This window comes from Leptosomus discolor, chromosome 17 (genome assembly GCF_034619465.1).
Source record: "Leptosomus discolor isolate bLepDis1 chromosome 17, bLepDis1.hap2, whole genome shotgun sequence".
Classification (NCBI taxonomy): domain Eukaryota; kingdom Metazoa; phylum Chordata; class Aves; order Leptosomiformes; family Leptosomidae; genus Leptosomus; species Leptosomus discolor.
The window spans coordinates 10402068-10421669 of NC_141407.1; the positions used below are offsets into that span (position 1 = coordinate 10402068).

At 42.4% G+C, this 19602-nt stretch overlaps 1 protein-coding gene across 1 annotated transcript; it reads right to left on the reverse strand.

Moving 5' to 3' along the window:
* Window positions 1–5931: 5931 nt before the first annotated feature.
* Window positions 5932–16064, reverse strand: ZFP64 (ZFP64 zinc finger protein). Its single transcript, XM_086474883.1, has 6 exons — window positions 16010–16064; window positions 15224–15463; window positions 13697–13858; window positions 12620–12682; window positions 11754–12005; window positions 5932–7920 (listed from the first exon to the last, which is right to left on the reverse strand). The coding sequence occupies exons 1-6, from the start codon at window positions 16062–16064 to the stop codon at window positions 6623–6625; spliced, it is 2070 nt and encodes a 689-aa protein (XP_086331009.1). The 3' UTR covers window positions 5932–6622.
* Window positions 16065–19602: the final 3538 nt, after the last annotated feature.

The following is a 19602-nucleotide window of genomic DNA, read 5'->3' on the forward strand; positions in this document are numbered from 1 at the left end:
AACACGTAATTCCTGGTTTTTATAGAGGCAAACCCAGATCCTGAAGCCTATAAATAAATTATCTGACATCACAGGTCACAGAATTCAGTGGTGTTACAGTGGCAGACCCTGAACATATGTGTTCTTTGCTACTCTGATGGTATATAGCATTAAAAAAAAAAAAATCCAACTTTGCTTTGTCATGGACTTTTTTACTTCCCTCCAAGATTGTGAAGTCTCTAAAAGATGAAAGACAGCCATGTAACCAAATACTGTATGTTTTATGAGTCCTTCTCCATGTCTAGCAACTGGAATAAAGACAAAGACAGAACTGGATACCTGAGAGAGAAAAGAAAGCTTTTCCTGCGACAGACTTTTAATTCACAATGATACCTGAGACATTATTTCCTCAGGTCACTATAGAAACCTTTATCACCTTATGAAAGGTCATCGGGATAAGTGACAGGAGACATCAGTTTCTCTTAACAATACTGATTTCTCTTCTTAAAATTTAAATAACAAGCCTAAAGATTTTCCAACTAGAGATGTAAAAGGCCATTAGAGTATCCAGTCAATATTCCTGAAATTATAGGGTAGAAGCATTTCCATTGAGGACACAGCAAATATTTTTATAGACATCAGAGCACCACATTCCAAAGCGGATTGACTATATTTTGACTGTAAACACAAATAAAGAAAGAATCAGAAATGCAGAATAAAATAAATGTATCTAAAAAAGAAGCCTTTCCCCAGTTGTTTGTAATCTAGAGAAAAATGTCTTGGCATGCTTCTAACATTTTTAAAGAACGATTTAAAACCCCACAACAGAAGGTACTTTCCAGTGCAGTCAGATCATAATAGTAATAAATAACTCTGCCAAAATGATTGGGAAATATTCTGATTATAATTTTTTAATTGCAAAACCCATGTGTATTCAGTAGAAGTTTGGTTTTCCCCCAGATCCCAAAGGAGCTAGCTTTGGGCCAAGTTCTGCTGCTTTTAGGTCTCATCTCATGTGAGGACTTGATTCCATTCACTCATCCAGGAACGCTTCCTGGTGCATCTGCATACCCAGTAACCCCCCCCTGTGCAAGGGACAAATTGATGCTGGTTTTGAGCAGGAATCTGCCATTTTGATGCAAATGACAGTTAAAGTGTTTATCAAAACTGCATAAAAGATACTAGCAACGCTGATCGAAGGCTTAATCCAGAGGGCTGCTGGTTTATTGTTCAAACTCAACGCTGCATCTTTCTGGGGACATAGAGCAGGAGCTCACGCAGATAACTGCCACCCTGAAACACAATTAAAGTTGTCGAAGACAATTTTTTTTTTCTTTGGATTTTTTTCTTGCTGCATGTTTCTACCTCACAAAAACAAGAGGGAAAAAGCACTTTCTACCAGGTCTTGCAGAGGATAAGCCTCTGCTTACGTGATACTTGGGTCTGGCTTTAAAAAGCAGTGTCATGGAGTAACAACAACAGAACCAAGAAAGATTGGGAAGGACACAAGAGCAGGGGGTTGCTTTATTCGAAATGCATACAAGGCTCTGCACCACGGCTTGCTTAGTGTCCTGGTTAGTGTTCCTGCTCTGTTTAACCTCATTTCTTTAAGCAGTCTTAGAGATTCCTATCCACAGAAGAGGGAAGACTGTAACACGTTGTAACTCACAAATGGGACTCCACAAACAAATTCTGTAAAAAGCATGAGACTGTAGAAAGAGCAAAACCTGCAACGAACGTGCCGAAGGAAGCTACCTGTGGAACGTTTAGTTACGCGTTTTCCTCTCAGAGCCAGTCCAGTGTAACGCAGTGTCACCACCATCCATTTTGTAACAAGTGAGCAGGAGCGAGAAGCGCTTCCCAGCAGCAGCCGGGTCTGCTCACTCTGTGCCACACGCGTGCTGTGGGGCTCAGGGCTTACCAGGGAGGGCTTGGAGATCCCCAGGCAAGAACAAAATCCATCCATTTTCTCCTGGAAAGAGACAACTTGCTACAGAGCTCTGAGGCCATGGCAGAACTCTAGGAAGGCACACGATTTATTTACCACATGCTTGAAAGCAAGTAAGCTCTGCAAGAGACACTTGTTATGAATTACCATGCTCTCTCAAGGGATAGTTCTGTTGATAACATGAAGAATGTATTAAATGAATATCAGAGATTAAAACAATCTGCTTCTGCCAGCTTCAAAACACAAAGACCATTGTTGTCATGCACAGAAATAAAGCCAGAATATTGAAACTGAAAAAAAAAATTGCCGCCGTGTTAGCCTTATCAGCTCATTTTTTTTTTTCCTTCTTTTCTTAGGGTGGAGGAAAGAAATCTCTAGACTGTTCACTGAAACATAATGCAATCAGCTAAACAATGTTGAAGAAGCAGCACTAAGCTTTGTCTATTCATTCACACCATTTTGTTATCTTTCCTGTTTATCTCTGAGGCACACATAGGACCAGAACAAGGTTAGCCTTTACAATACGAGAAATCTACTGGTTTCCTATTTTAAAAGGTAAACAAGCCTTTTTGTGGAACTGAAATGCAGATAACAGAGCTGTGTAACGTTGTGTGACATTAGATTGAACATGAGATTCCTGGATGTGGTGGTGCATCCCCTGGGTGCAGGTCTGCGGGCCAAGTGCAAACACAGATAAATTGCAGTTCAAACCACCAGTTTTGTCAAAATCGCTCATTTTCTATCATTCTTGTAGTGCACGACAATCCTGCACAGATTAAAAATCAATTAACAGGGACTAAAAAATGACCAATTTAACAAATTGTGAGCTTAAGTTTTGGCCATAGATCTGCTTCATGTGATTTTAACAGCAGCAAACTTCGGACTTTTTTTTATTTGTTGCTTTTTGTCTTAAGTGAAAGTAAGATTTTTACAGCTAAGCTTTTTGTAACGTCTTGTGAAAGTGGAGTTTGAAATGTTTTTACCAGGCAAAGAGTTAAAAGCAGGGAACCGTGTTAACAGGAAAACATCAAGCAAAACAGGCCACACTTAAAAGTTTATCTGGATCTCTAGCACCACCTATAGATGACACAAAATACTTCATGCTCATGAAACCCTGCATGCAGGGTTCATTTACACCGAGTATATGAAAACTTAGGTTACTTCTTAGTTGCCAAATTGTAGTACATTTGCACTTACAAGTTCGCTGGCTTGGTACAATCTTCTATTCCCGAAAGCCTGCCTACCTTACCCACCAGTGTCAGTAGTTAGTCTAATGACATCCAAACTTTCATCTTAAAATAAGACTACCACCCCCTTTGCAGTAATGTATGGCCACCAGCTCTAAAGCCAGAGCAGCACGTGTGGACCAGCTCCTATCCCATGTCCCAGGCAGAAGTTTCTCATTCAGCTGGAGTGCTCTGAAAGCTCCATCACCGGGGTCTCTGACATGCAAGCCCCCCAGCTGGGAAACTTAAAACTCTACCCATGTGGCTTGTAGAAATTAGAACATAATTACCCTTGAAATCACCAGCCTTCATAAGATCAAGCAGCAGGAAACATTAGGAAGACAGTGTGTGAGCAACCAGATATGGGGGCAGACTTACCAGTGACAAAACCAAATACGTGAGGGCAGATCAATTTAGATTCGTCTTACAATCTAAAGGAAAATATATAATAACTGGTATTAAAACCTAGATGATCAATGGACTAGTTAATCCTATTCAAAGACCTAGCACAGGTTTTGAAAGCTGAGAGTATAATTTGCTATCACCATTTGCGTCACTCAGTATTGCAATTCACCAAGAAAGGAGTTGGAAGAAATCTCCTGCCCAACCCATCTGTGGTTTCATCCCTGTTGTAGTTTACCATCTACTTTGCTATGCCAGTGTAACCGTTTGGGGAGCAGTGCTGTAAACTGGACCACCGAGATGACCTGAAGGAGGCCCCTGCCTCTGCAGGTCAAAGAGACTTGAACTCCAACAGCACCGAGCCTTCCCCAAGCTTGCTCTCCTGCAGCTCAGCTGCCCACCAGCCCATGCTGCAGCCTGGGCAGCTCAGCCCTGCCACGCACCTGCGCTCCTGGGAAAGCGTCTCTTTCCCCGCAATGCCGGTGCCGCACACCGTCCAGAACCACTGTACGCTGGGTGAGCCCCATCTTTCACTACTGTTTACGAGAACTATTGGCCCAGGGCACAGAAACCCAGTACACAGCCTGATGGTTTAGATCACGAACACACGTACACAACCATTTGGAGGTGGGTTAATAGCGAAGAATCGCTACTACGCCATGCACTTTAATTCAAAGATGACACAGCGTTTGATCTATGCTGCTCCAGTGATCATTTACAACCTGGATATCGGGGACCACACATAATAAGATCAAGCACTTACCTGTGATGCCTTTTATCTTCCAAGTGCTTTACAAGTAGTCTCAACACAGTTGAGATGTGATGATCAGGTCTGTGCTATAGGCACAACAATGAAACATGAACGGAGAGCCACAGAACAGCAATGCCACATTAAAATTCAAAGTATCTAGGCTTTTATTTTATTGTTCTCAACGAATGTTCTGCAGTGATCTAATGAAGTAAAAACCTCCCGCCTACTTCTAATTTATATAAAAATAGGTGTGCTCGGTGACTTGGAACTGTGTCTTGTCAGCTTCTTAAATCACCTATCTGTAGGGAAGAGATAATTAACAGGTGACAAACTTGTATCACCAGAAAAGTTGGAGAACAAGTGTAGGGAATAATAAACCCTGAAAAACACAACTGTCAGTGAACTCAGAACGTTTGCTTCCTATTTCAATACAGCATGGTGCTAGGAAACAAGTCTTTAATAAAGCCTTTCTAATTAAGCAGTTACGGAGTTTTGCCCTCTAACTGGAGTGTGGCCTTTTCTGACATCCACAAGTGTCAGGAACACTGTCAGACAGTTCAAATCAAAACCCAGCTTTTAAACCCAAGATTATTTGGAAAGTTTTTTTTTGTTGTTTTAAAAGAACACTAATTTAGAACCAAAGATTAGGAAGCCAGAAGAGACACAGATCTTCAAAAAGACTATTTCCCATAAATAATGAAGACAGCAATACTGGATCAGTCAAATTTAAACTACCCTGATTTCAACAAAAACCAAAGGTCACATTTTCAAGAGCAACCTGTACAACTGTGAGTTATGATTGCATTTTCCTACTTGTCATTGTAAAGCAGGAAGCCTTACACTGCACGTAGAGTTACGTACCACACAGAAGGAAGGAGCGGGGAGCACCCCCACAGACACAGAGGCTGTACAAGCCAAAAACTTCAGACAAGTCCTATTCAGAAAGTGTCCCTAATTATATAATCTTCGTGAGTTTTTCAAGCATGTTTCTAGCACGTAAAGCAATCATTCAATGCCTCCCACTAGCAAATACTGTGAAATTTAACTTGACTTTGATTCCCCAAGAGGGAATCTCGGAGCTAGTTCTGATAAGTCTCTTTTCAGTCTTCATGTACGTTAACAATTGTCCTTGCAATGCCATCTGGCCGTGAAATGATCTGACTTTTGCAGATCCAGGCACCTATGCAGCTGTGTATTTTCCCAAGTTGAGAGCCTGTTCTTTAACTAGGCAGTTTCGTAGTAAAGACATTATTAGCTACCACCACAAGAATGCTCACCAGATAGGACTACAACATTGCATAGTTCAAAATACAGCCTAGAACTCATTCATTATAGAAATGTGCATCACATAATGCTAAATTACTCTGTGATCCAATGTGAATTTATGCTAGTTTCAGACCTTTGATTAGAAGCTATTATTTTTTTATTTTAGATGGAATGAATTCAATCTTTTCCTTTCCCCCCCCTTTAACTTGAAAAGAACAGAGTCAAAACGTAACACGCTTTTACCACCCACGCAGCTACAAATAGGCGGCGTCAAAATAAAAACAAAATTTAAGAAGTGTTTGTAAAAAATATATTTGTAGTTGTTTTGTTCTTTAAAACACAGCTGCCTCTGACAGAGATCACTGTGCCATATATATAATTCGTAATAGTGTTCAAAAAAGTTAGTTATTACTGGTAGGCGGACAAAATTCTTTTGTTTTCTAAAAGTAATCACCTCGTCTTCTGCATTAGCATTTCCAGATTAAGTGCCAGGTGCTAGCAACTTCTATAGATACTAAGACACAGCTCCCTTAACCTTCACTAGGGCTGCATTAGACCCAGTAGCAGACATTTCTTACAGACCAACAACCAGCCAGGTGCAGTTGATGCATACATAGCAGGTAACTGAAACAGACTTCACTTAAAAATATACTTCAACAACGGCTTGGACTATTACCTTTTTGTGTGTGCACGAAAGAATGAGTCTGCTGCAAAGGTAATTCATCATAAAGTGAGACTTTCTTATTTTAGCCAGCACAACACAAGAACCATATTCTGGGAAGCTTACTGCTTGTGAAATTGTCACCAGTTGCTTCGATGCTCAGATTTTACAAAGAACACGGCCTCCGATTTAGAGGCACATAAGTATACACATCCTTTTTTTTTTGCACATACAAGATGTATGTTTCTATGTACAGATCAGTAAAATGTGTAAGCGGAAGGTATTTGGCTTTGTAGGACAAACCCTGCACTCACTTATGTCCTACGCATTTCTGCTGAATTCAGCACTGCCTCTGAGACTGAAACTTGCTTAGTAACAGTGCGTTGTGACTAATCTGGTATGGAGTCTGCTGGACACAGCAAAGCTGTATGGGCTCCACTTTGAATGATAGAATAGGTCTGCTTAGGGGCTTCTGTGTGAGAGGATGAAGAAAAGATAGGAGGAGGGGGAGCAGAAGTGGACACTGTTATGCTCTGACCTCCATCACTAACCACAGTCACTTCTGTTGCGCCTTCTTGGATCAAAGCATTAAGGCCTTCTAAGTCAGAGCAGCTGATCCCAGAGCTAGTGATGAAAGCTTGGTTTGCTGAGGCGTCGTGACTGCTGACCGGAGCAGCAGGAATCAGAGTCTGATGTAAAGCACTTCCGTCGCTTTGGTCGTGGGTTGTGAGAAGAACCGTTGGTTGTGCCACAGGCCCTGCTTCGCTTTGAGAGATGGGAGGCGGAGGCGGTGCCAACAAACTGACCTGGCCCAGGAGCTGCAAGCGGGTGTTGGCCGAGAGGTCGTCCTGGTTCTGGCTAACTAACGCAGGGGGCACAACATTCACCGACGCGGCCTGAACGATACTGTTAGTCTGTGGGACCTGGTGACCCACAATGATCTTGACCCTTCCCTCATTGTACGGAGAAACCTGAGCAGCCTGAAGTGGGACCTGGAGGTGACTGACAGTAATTGGGGCACCAGTCTGCCGACTGGGATCCATCTGGAGCTGCAGAACAGCTAGCTCGTTATTTTTAGATCCATTGTACATACTGTGCTGTTTCTTATGACTCCTCAGAGAATCTTCTCGGACAAAGGAAGCATCACACAGGTCACACTTAAATGCTTTCTTGGCATCCAACTTGGCAACTTGCCTGGAGCCACCTTGCTTTGGCCTATCTCCTTCCTTCTCCACAGTTTGCTTCTTGGTCTTCACTTTGTCACCATGAGCCTTTCTAATATGAGTCGTCAGGTTGCTCCGCTGCTTGGTGTCAAAGCTGCAGAACTCACATTTGAAAGGGCGATCTTTGCAGTGAATTCGCTCATGCACTTTCAGAGCTGCCTTGTTGGAGCAAGAGTAGTTGCACTCCGAGCACTTCACTGGCTGTTCGGGCTGATGAGTTCTTATGTGGTGACGAAGGCTTGTTTTGTTTCCACACTGAAATTCACACTCTGGACACTTGAGAGTATTTTCCATGCTGTGCTTGATACGAATGTGTGATTTCAAGTTTCCTTTCATGGCACACCGGACCTCACAGAACTCACATTTGTAAGGTTTCTCACCAGAATGCACACGCATGTGCCTCTTCAAGTCTGAGTTGATTTTAAATTTAGCAGGACACATCTGACATTGGAAAGGAGCATCTCCTGTCAACAAAAACCACAGTTCAAATTACAGATGAGACACCAAGATCCACTGGGGAGACCAATGCTATAACGAATTATGTACAGCTGACTTGTTCTAAATACCTCTAAACTCCCAACATATTTTCTAGATAGAGAGAACTTTTAATGACACTGTATTTATCACCTGGTTGGGCATATTTGTGTGCAAACTCTCTATGAGCATGCCTGCCCACATCTGTTGCTTTTTCATGTCTGCATCTTCGATATTCTCCATTTTTCATTCCTTTTGTGTGTAGAACTGCTCAGTGTGCTCCAGAGAAGCAACTTAAGTTTCTCATTTGTCCCTCTTTAGCAACAGTGTCTCAAAACACTGTAACTTTAACAGCTGCTCTGTTTTTTTGAAGTCCCAGAAAACAACATAAACACATCCATGTCTGGTGTTTACACTACAAGATTTACAGGAAGGCTTGTAGGTTAGCTTTAAGGCTACATAAAGGGTAGGCTACTGCAGAAACAGATAGTTAATGGGCACCAGCCTTCCTGCTCAACCATATATTCCTTACTGCCTTTCTCGCACATTTGTTCACATGGTGAGTTATATTAGCTGACAAGAAAAACTGATTACTTTTTTTTTGGCCTGGTTCATGTGGTGTGGCACAAATACTATTGGTGGCACAGGAAGGCAGTGGAAACTCTTGTCCAGAACACAGGTAGATGTAGGGACAGAAGTCCCTACCTAGGTCAGTGTCAGGTGACTGCACAACCATAGCATTGCTACAGTTATGGGGGGGGGGGGGGGGGGGGAAGGGATCACAGCTACATAAATGCAACTGGAAAAAGACAAACGTGAGACTAATGAAACATGCATGCAAGTATTTGACTTTAGTGAAATGTGCTTACACACAGAAGTAACGCTACAGTTTTGTTTTTCTGGCGTTACAGTAACCAAGAGAGAGATACTTGCACCATGTATCGTACCTAATAATGCTCCACAGATCACTTTAGGAAAATCTAGCATCAGTTCGTATCCATGCAAACAGGTATAGAAAATATTCACAGGCAGTTGTGTTGGGTTTTTTCTTTTGTTTGTGTTTTTTGTTTGTTTGTTTGTTTTGTTTTGGGTTTTTTTGAGAACAATGCTGATCCAGAAACCTAACAGTAGTAGTTGAAACTCAGGTCAAATTCTTAACTGATAAGGCGTGAAAAATGAACACACTCATTTGCAAGATCTCTGTAAGCCTATTTATGTCAGACTACCTACACGAATAACCATTTGAATTGCCTGGATCTAAACCGCTATTTTGCATTTTCTTTATTTGCAGCCTTGAGTGACAACGCGCTGTAGCTCTGTTTAGTCCATAATCAATTCCAGGGCAAAGCCTGGTGACTCTGTTCTGAAGTCACTAAAAGAAACCCAAAGCAAACCTACCAACCCAACTAAGCAAGCGTTCACTTTTTTTCCTTTGATCTAAATAAAATACCTGAGCATGAAGATTTTAGGTAGGTATTATTTTGAAAGAGTGGAAGAATTATTAGGTTCTAAGACACCCTTGGTGGCGGAAGGAAAAAGAGAGCGTAGTTCAACAAGCATTTATCTCCTTTAATAATCAAACTGCAAATGGCTGATTTATTTTATAAGTTAATATTTTATAGAGTCGGTGATAGCTGTATAATTTTGCATAATTTGCTTATCCAGCTACATATGTCATAGGTTTAGCTGCATATTTTTCAAATCAAGTTGTGGCCTACTGCGCTAATCCATGTATCTGCTTAATAATTGAGATACATGGTGTATTATCTATATTAAACGGATTTTATTAATGAAGATGCACTGTTTGCTCATCTAGTTTATTTTACAGTCTCAGCTGCACACTCAGCTACTGAATTTTTGTCTACTTTGCTGATGAAGGCACAGTATTTCAATGACTTAATTTTTACACACAGGGTAGCACAATACACGAAAAAGAATTAGTAATTTTACTGAATATAGCAAAGTATGTTGGTTCTGGGTTTTTTTTGAGTTGTCTTTTACTTATATTTCTTTACATTTCTGTCCATACATAATTGACACTGACAGAATATAGCTTAAAAAAAGGTATCTGATCCTGAAATTATTAATTGTAATAATGGTTTTACTGAAATTAACAGGAAACTGATCTTTAGATGACTAGTTCAACAAGTAATGCTGTGTAGATGATCTCATTCTGAGCAATGTAGATTACACTCACCTTCTAGAGAATGACTAATTTAATTCCAGTAAACAATATATTCTACATACCAGTCTTACTTTTCTCCTAAAACTCACTGCGTGCAGCTTTGTAACCTAACAAGGTTGAAATTATTACTTCCAAAATTCTTGTGCCTTCTTTCAGCGAGTCAAAAAAAGTCCTTTTACAAAAGAGGAATTATTTTGAAGAAACGGAACAGAACAAAAGACTTGAATTTTAGCAAAATTAAATTGGTTAAGATACAACAGACTGATCTGCCAAAAAGAAAGAAGGTAGCCTAAAACCCCCTCCCAACTACTGCAATATCTAATGTCACAAAAATCTAACTCTACTGGAATACAAGAGAACCGTGATCATTCCTAGGTTCTCCCACAGCCAAATTCAGAGCATACCTGCCCATGTACACAAATGCACGCTCGTGTATGACATGGGGAAAATGCAATACTGTGTTCTCCGACTAGTGTGTTTACTAAGGGATAACTTCTCATAACAACCCATTTTATTTTGACTGACCATCACATCATCTTATATAGCAACTCAAAGAGGAAAACTTGTAAAACAACTGCCTGACAGTCCTGCCTGTTCCATCACAGCAGATATGTGAAGTATAAAAGATTCTTTTCTGCTAGAGACAGATTGGTTTAACCCTCCTCTCCTTCACAATGCACAAGGGATTTATTTCTTTTATCTACCTAAAATAAATCCCATCTTGCACACATCTGAACTAATGTTGTTTAGTACTTGAATTCAGAATCAAATGCAGGATAGGCTGAAAGCTAATCTAGTAATCACTGAACCATAACCACCTTGCAGCTAAAATTCACAGAACTAATCAAATGTATAAAAGACAACACAGAAACTAATCCAGCACCCTGGGTTAGGTGAAAAACAACACACAAAGACAACTGTACAGCAGTATCTTTACAGCAAATCTCTTCAAGGAACAATCTATAAGAGAGAAATCTGATTAAAATGAAACTTAGGCAAATAATAAAAATACAAAATGATACAATGTTTATAAACCTGGAGGCTAAAGCTTTCTATCCATAGAGCAAAAATGATATGGGCAGAATACAGTTCCAGCTGCTCATACTACACTGTTAATGTCCATCAGTTTGCACATAGAAGGTACCACAAAGAAAGGTCAATAATAGATGTAACTTAAATTGCTAATTACTTGCTAATTTACTGATGCAAGAAAAATTAAATTGTGCCGCTGAGGTTTGCACTGATATAACTAGTTCAATTTTAAAGTAATTTCAGTGTATCTAATATAGCGGACCAGGTTTGAGAGACACAGTTAGGAACCTAGATGCTCTTAATCAATCAATCGATTGGATCCCTCAGTTCTACTGGCTTGAGAACACCTAATAGGCAGTTTCAAAATCAATTTAGAAGAAAATCTACCAAAAGTCAGATCTGTCTTCTGATTCCTTCCAGGTATTTTTAGTAGAGCTGTATTGCCCTACTGGATTCTATGTACAAGAAATTCACAGAAGCTCGATGCCTAGATGCTTCTGAGAATTTGAATACGCCCTTTCTGGCATCTTGACACCAGTACACCTTTTAGAAATCATCCCTGTGACATTCCAACCTTTACAGATCTAAATTTTAGTATAAACTCACCAGTGTGGGACCGGAGATGTACAGTTAGCTGGCTAGAGTTGCGGCTTGCATAAGGACAGATCTGGCATTTAAAAGGACGCTCGTTGGAGTGAATGCGCTGGTGCTTGTTGAGACTGCTGCTGTCGGCAGCTGCATAGTCACAGTGCTTACATTTGTAAGGCTTCACCCCAGTATGAGAACGCATGTGCATCTTCAGCTTATCTTTACGACTAAAACATTTGTTACAAACTTCACATTTATGGGGCTTGTCTCCTGAAACAAAACAGAAGAGCATCAAAACAACAAGAATTTTTGCACCATGAGGCTGTTGCTGCGATAAAAAATAAACACACACACTAAACACTCAACAGCAATGGGACTAGTTTTCAAAAGCTGGACAATGCATTTCAGTGGTGATCCTATCAGCCAAGAACTCTGCTATGTTCCAGAAGACTGCATGCCCAAGTACAATAAATTTAGAAGACCCTTTGGAACTTTCTCCCTTTACAACTCTGAAATTGCAGTTTAAGGGGAAGGGAGGTGAAATGTTGGAATCACTGTTCCATACGAAGAACAAGGTTTATGCACTACCACCACACTGTACCCTGACAAACATGTGGTCTGCACCTCAGAAATTTAGCTGTGCCTTAAACTGATGTACAGTGTTCATGTTTCACAGCTGTGAGTAGTACTGCCCGTAGTGGCACATGGCTTACCCAAAAAGGGCAATTCCCCAGGCACACAGAACTCCAATACTAGAATGTACAGACACACACGTACATTCTATCTAGTTATCTATAGATACATTATTTTGTAGGAAATCACGTTTTGTCAGAAAGCCAGAAGGAGGAAACCAACCAAAAAGAAAATATAGCAACTATATAAACCTGTGTGTGTTCGTAGATGACGTTCCATGTCCTTCATACCATAGGAAGTCTTGAACTGGCAACCTGAAAATGGTAAGATTAAGATCACTAGATTCAAGGAAAACCTAACAAAATAAGAAAAATACACTATCATATTCTGAGCATTATGTTTATTTTCAAGAACACTTTCTTTAAAATTCAGTATTAAAAGAAAGTGAATTCCCCATCTCATTTACTCACATCTCTCTAAAATAGTGGCCAGCTTACTTATGAACCTTAGTTTTCTAATGCTTCCCCTAGAAGGCAATTCACTCTCTACACTACCATTTTCTGTAAGCTTTGAAACAAATTTTCTGGAATCTCTGTCTAGGATTTGAGATGCTCTTTACAGTACACAGGGGATGCTGGGGAACTAATTAATTCCACATATGACTTCACGTTAGTGCAACTGGGAACTTGGGTAACAGCTCACCATTCAGGAATTCTGTCCAAGTGGAAAGTGCTATAGTTTTAGAGCACATAAATGGATGGTAAGCATTTGAAATGCTTTTTAAATGAAGGCAAGCTTGCAAAGACAAACTAACTGCTGCTACCATTAACATGACTACTCATCTACAGGGCTGCCTCTGCATGTTTTCTGCATATCGCATGGTTTTTACTCATTCAGGTCTCTGAATACTTTGGTTCAATTCATCCTTATAAAAATGCTAACTGACCAAAGACAAAATACATATATAAAACGCAAGATGCATGTACAACGTTTCTCATGTACAACCATGGCAGTTAGCACAAAGGTAACAAGACTCTGTTCTTACATCGTTACGGGCGTGGGCACAGACCAAAGTCTATACACAAACCCACTGCAGCATCGCCAGAGTATACAGAATCACCACGGAATAGGACCAAAGTCTAAGGACGTGTGAAATCAATAGCAAAACTACTACTGGTATCAATGGCAGTACATCAAACCCTTAGTAAGCAAGTTGCCTTCCAGGTTCCGCATGTCTTAACTGCGTAAGACAGAGCTACTGTGCATATCGCCATATGAAACCTACCAATTTTGCAACAAAAAGGAAGAAGGTACAGTCCACATCTTACCTGGATAGCAGCAGTTTAGTTTCTTCTGTGTAAGTGAGGAACTGGATTTTCTTGAACGTGCTTTTGGTGGTGTAGAGATGATAGCAGCAGTTGGAGGCTCACTGCTCTCACTGGGCAGGTATGTTTGATAACCATGCTCAAAAACAAACTCCGGTGCAGAAACTGAACACATAAAAGAGCTCAATTTGAGAACACTAACTTCTCCAATCAGAAAAAACTAATTGTTTTCTAGTTTAATTCTATTCTGTTTTTTTCCAGCAACATTCCTGTTCCTAGGTTTGTATTCACCTGAGGGAGGGGAAAAGGAAAAAGGCTTTTCTCTCCCTTGCTCGTCTGCTATCAGTGAAAATTCTGTCAAGACCTGATGAGCCAGCCTAAACTTAGTACAAACCTATGTAGGCCCACTGGTCTCCCTCTGAATCCTGTCTGACTGCACCATTCAGTTTCTTCAGAAGTTCATTTTTTTCTGCTGCCTGTCCAGGTCTTACATTAATAAAGGTACATTTATTTTTCAACACTGGCTGTGCTACAGCGTGAAGGAGAAAAACTTCAAATTATTTATATGGCAAATGTTGTCAAAAAGGAAACATGTAAACAACTTTTTTTTTAATCGTTAAAAAAAGTTCAGCCTCTTTCAACTTTACTGTCTTTAGCTGTTACAAGAATAACAGGTGAAATCCTCTCAGCCAAAGTAGCAGCTTTTAAATCCGTTAAGCAACACTACCCCAAAAGGGCAGAATGATAAAACTGCCCTTATTTTAGAGAGGAGTAAACACGAAGCAGAAGAACGACTCATCCAAAACTCACACTGAGTTGAGGGATTATAATAGAAAAATTCCTGGAACTGAGCCCCAAATTCAGTTTGTTTCACTGCTCTTCCAGATTCTCTGCCCTAATCAGTCTATCCAAATTAAAGTCAAGTAATTTGGATTTTAGTAAGGTGCCAGACCAAAATAAAATAAAACTATATATAGAAGGGCAAACCTTCATACAGGGAACAAAATTCTAGTTTTATTTAAATGTCTCCAGGATCAGGACCTCACTTAAGCCTTCGCATATGCAAAAATTTTGAGTAATATTCTTCCTGCCAATTATTTGTAGGAGCAGTATTAGTGAATGCAGTGTTCTCGGATAAAAAGACCTGAATTGGTGCCTGACTGAAATTCTGTGTCTGTTTTTTTATCAAGAGCACTCTTAAAAAAATAAAATGCATAGTAATGTGATTACTTTTTGTAAGTATTGACAGTTTCAATTAGTTTGCACAAGTTGGTTATACAACACATTAGACTTAATTCCGTAAGTGAGCTTGTCTCTCAGTTAGCAAATTAAGTAACTGTTGTCATACCAAAACCAAGAAGGCAGCACACGACTTATTTTTCTTCCTTTGCTTGCAGGTACATGACAACTAATGTGAAAACAGTTATTTTAGCTTAGTGTGATGGGGACACAAGTGCAGAGAGCTACTTAACACTGCCACTTTACGGAAGTCAAGTGCTTTCGAGCTCCTGGTAGTTAACACCACAATACCTGTGATGGTTTGTGTCTCCGAAGCGATGGTCCTGGTTGTGGTTTGCGCCTGTGTCGATGGCACCGTTTCTTCTGACACAAACTGGACCGTACTGGTGGCCCCAGCCGCTGCACTAGTGAGCTGGCAGCCGCTCTGTTTGTGCCCAACGAAGGCATCGAGGTTATTGAACTGCTGCTTGCAGATACCACAGATGTGGATGTCGGGGGTGAGCTCCACCAGCACAGTGGTGCCGCCGGGAACTGCGGAAACAGGAGCACGGTCAAGAGCTCGTCCTGACAAAATGGAAACGGCTGAAACTGCTCAAACCGACACACAGACATCCCGCCGACTAAACGCCCCGCCCGCGGGGGAGCCCCTTCGGGCCCGGGGCGGCCTAGCCCTGCCTGGAGCCGCGAGGATCCGTTAGGGCGCTGCGGGACCTCCGGGGCCGGGCCGGCACGGTGCTGCCAGGAGAACGGGCCGCCCCTGCCCCCGGGCACGCTCCCCCCAAGGTCTCAGGGTCCCGCGGGGGGTCCCCACGCCGCGCAGGGGGCACTCGCCCAACGGCCGCGGCCCCGCTCCACAGAGCCCGCCAGGCCCCGCCGCCCTCAGCCCCTCAGCGCCGCTGCGGCGGCGGCGTTCACCCAGATTCCCGGGTTCCCCCCCCAGCCAGGTTCCCGGGCTCCGCTCCCGCCTGCTTCATGCGCTACTCAGATTTCGGGGCCTGCTCAGGCCCCGGCTCAGCTCGGCTTCAGCCGCGCGGGCCCCGGAGCGCGCATACCCCGCTGGCGCGCAGCGGCACTTACACTGCACGGGGCCGGGGAAGGCCGGCGCCGCCCCCCCGCCGCCGCCGGGGTTCATGCCGACAGCGAGTCCCACACGCCGCCGCTGCCGCCGCCACCTGCAAGGGCTTATTACCGACGGGGAACCTCTCCCCCCGCCCCTCTCGGCCGCCGAGCCGGGGCGGATGTGGAGAAGCGGAGCATGCTCAGTGGCGGCGGCGAGGCTGCGGCTGCCCTCACTTACCGCCGGGCTGAGGGCCCTCGCCACTGCTGCCCCCCCCGTCTCGCTTTAGCACGGCCGAAGCCGCCTCTCGTCTCTGCTGCCCTCACCGGCCTCACGGGCAGGCCCCATGCAGGGCCATCCCTGACAAGCCGAGCCGCCGTTGTTAAACCCCGTGGCCGCCAACGCGCGGCCTGTGCGTTCCCTGAGGGGCCAAGCGGCCCTACGTGCCTCCGCTGTGGAGCGGGTGGCTGCCCTGGCCCAGCAGCCGTACGGCGGCAGCGGGGCTGAGGCCTCACCCATGCTTCTGCCCCGCATCCCACCGAGGCCTTAGTCTTAAATTAGAGCTTTAATTTGCCAAATAGTGCTTGCGGGAGTCTGGCAACGAGGTAGGGCTGGCACTGGGATTAAAACTTGGGGTAGGAGAAGCAGTGAAAACTAGCCTTAAATTTTGGCCTTTTCTTTTGGGTCATGTTGCTGGGCTTCATGTGGGAGTTCCGTTTATTGCTAACACAACGCTAATAACTGCAGAGAACCAAACTGATTGCGTGGGTGTACTTGCCAGAAAGCCACTAGCTCTTTTTACCAATCTTCCCAAGACCTCTCATCTTATAGGCCATTTGTGTTCCACAAGCCCTCAACTTTCAGTCATGCTCCCCCCAAATCTTGAAGATCATTTCACTTATAGTGCCAAATAAGAATCTGATACCCACTGAAGTTACTGGAAAGCCTTTCCACTGTTGGGGTAGGTTTCTGGATGTAGACTTGGTGTGCATTACAGGCAGGTAGTGTTCCTCGCACTTAGGCTTGGAGAAGACTCTTTCCTATGACACCCCTTTTTAGGGGGGGGGGATTGACATGTTTTGCGCCAAGTGCGTTTAGCGCTTTGCAGCAACAAACTGGCTCAGCCATTTTAGAGTGCCAGCTCACTGAAAGTTATGTTGCTTTGCCCTATATTACAAATGCAGCCATTCAGGAAAGACCCGCAGCATTATACATACGCTGAGTAGAAAATGGAAATTTGGAAGTCAGGTGGCCTTTACTTTGGGTAGATGCCTTTTGCTACTCGAATTTCATCAAGCTGTAAGACACAAAAAGCTCCATTTGCATGTGATTAGTAAAGACTCAGTGTTTGGCAGCTGAAGTCTGGCGAACACATTCCATCTACATACAACTTTGCATCCAATTCAGGCTCCTGCTACCTTCGGACTTGTGTTAGGCACCGATATTTTGTCTGTGCTCTGAGGAGTGTACGGCAGTGGAGAGGAAAACACTTGGTGATACAGGAGTAAAGCAGTCGTAGAGGGAGGAAATGGACTAACATGGGCAACTGAAGATCATATCCTATGAATGAAACATTAATGGAAAAATAGTTAATTCTGCTTTCACCTAGCAAATTTGATTTTTTTGCTGAATGGTTTTATAGCTGTGTAGATGTAATGGTGTATTCATTAATAAATGCAGAATAGTTTGTGTACGCACTAAACATACCCAGAATTTCAGGTGCCAGATCATATTACACTCCAAGTTTTATTTTCCTGGGAAAGTGGTATCGGCTTGACATTTCCATTGACCCACTTTGCCAAAACAATATAGCACAGCCATGGAATTGTTAGGGGGCCAAGATGAGACACAAAAGGTGATAATCCTAGTTCCGGCCTCTGAAACCTGCTAGCTGTGTTCCACAGCACATCATGGTGCTGGTTACAAGGATCAAATTTATCTCACTTCAGGACCTCAGGTATATTTTAATCCAATGTTAGATGAAAAATTTGATTAATACTTTAAAATACTAAGAAGGAAACCAAATAAACTCCACATAATGCTTGTTGAATGTGGAACATTACTAGGAGTTTCAAAATTTATTCAGAATCCCCTCTGTCCTCCAAAATAATAAAAATTAAGGAATTTAAATTAATTCTAGAAATATAGATGGGTTTATGTTAGCATGCCTACACAGCCAGTACCTATAAAGCATAGCATGGAAATAAGAATATGGTTAGTGACGATGAGACTGTTTTGGGAATATATCCAAAAGAAATTAAATCTTAGAGTAACAGTAATCAACCCGAATCTGTTTTTCCATGGTATAGATAGAGGTGTAGAACTGAAAGCTGACTTTTAACTCATTTTGCTGGGTTTTTTTCCAGAACACTATGACCCATTTCCAACACTGACAGAGCATCTGCCTGTCTGTCTATCCACCAATTACAGTTGCAGTCACAGGTGTACTTTGGAGTACAGTACAACTTATTTTTATCTATTTCTTCTTTAGTTTAATGCCTTTTCATTAGAATACAAGCCTGCTCGACTTGATTAGAAAAGAATAGGCATTGTGTTTTGTTAAAAGTGAATTTGCACTTATCCAAGGACCTGCAATGACAGTTAGGCAGGCTGTGTGTCCTCCTTTGACTGCCAGAACAAATACAGCAGGGAGAGAGCGTTGCAGCTGTACTGACTGATGTGCTTGCTCCTTCAGACTGAGTGTCAGGGTAACAATATTTAGTGGATACAGGGATGGTCTGAGGTTGCACTACTGAGTCAGATATGAATGGTTTCGTGTCTGGTGCGTTACCAGCTCTTTTAGAAACATTTGCTACAGTATTCAATTGGACACTATTAACAAGATGTGTTAAATTAACTTACAGGAAGAGATTCAGAGCTAGCTGTACTGCTGCAACTGGCCTCTGAAAGAGGAATGCCCTCCACCCCTTCCATCATTCCTTCCCGCTGTCTTGCAAAAAGCACTTGGTCAGTATCAAACTGAACTGCTTAGTTCCCTGTGCTGGCAAGGGCTGAAGGCAATTGGAAGGAAAGTGCTCAGTCTTGGACTGCTCTTGCGTTGTTCTTCCCTCCTCTGGTGTTTCCCAGCATGCTGCGAATGCAGCTTGGCTGGGAGTTTTCAGGCTTTTTTCATGGAGGGAAGAGGAGGTGGGGCCAAAATAATACTTTTCATAGGGACATACGAATTTTGGTAATGCCTGTGCTGGGAAAGGTTTTTCAGGTGCAGGCAGCTACATATGGTTAAAACCAGAGAGAGAAAGGCACCTGCAGAAGAAGAACAAGTAGCCTGCAATGCAGGCACCTGTGGTTCAAGTCCTTGGCCTTTTATATCTCAAGGGAATATTAACTGTCAAATCACTTTTTCTGGATTTTGTTTAGCTTTACTTATATGTTTAGAAGAAGAAGAAAAACAGTCAATAGATGCCGATTTCAATGCAATGCAAAGCTTGAAATACTGACAAAAATGCCTCGTGTCTTTGGGATAACAGCCACCTTCAGATCTACTGCGGTTTACAGGAACTGACATATGGCGCTTCCAAATATAATAATGTAAGGACCTGTCTTTGAAAGCATTTGACGTACAGTTATATCGCCTCTTTGTATAAGACCTTCG

Coding starts and splice junctions, on each gene's coding strand:
- ZFP64 (XM_086474883.1), bottom strand. CDS start 16,064: ATGAACCCCGGCGGCGGCGGGGGGGCGGCGCCGGCCTTCCCCGGCCCC. Junction 12,006..12,619: donor TCATCTACGAACACACACAG/GTTTATATAGTT, acceptor GTTTTGTTTCAG/GAGACAAGCCCCATAAATGT. Junction 7,921..11,753: donor ACATCTCCGGTCCCACACTG/GTGAGTTTATAC, acceptor TTTTGTTGACAG/GAGATGCTCCTTTCCAATGT.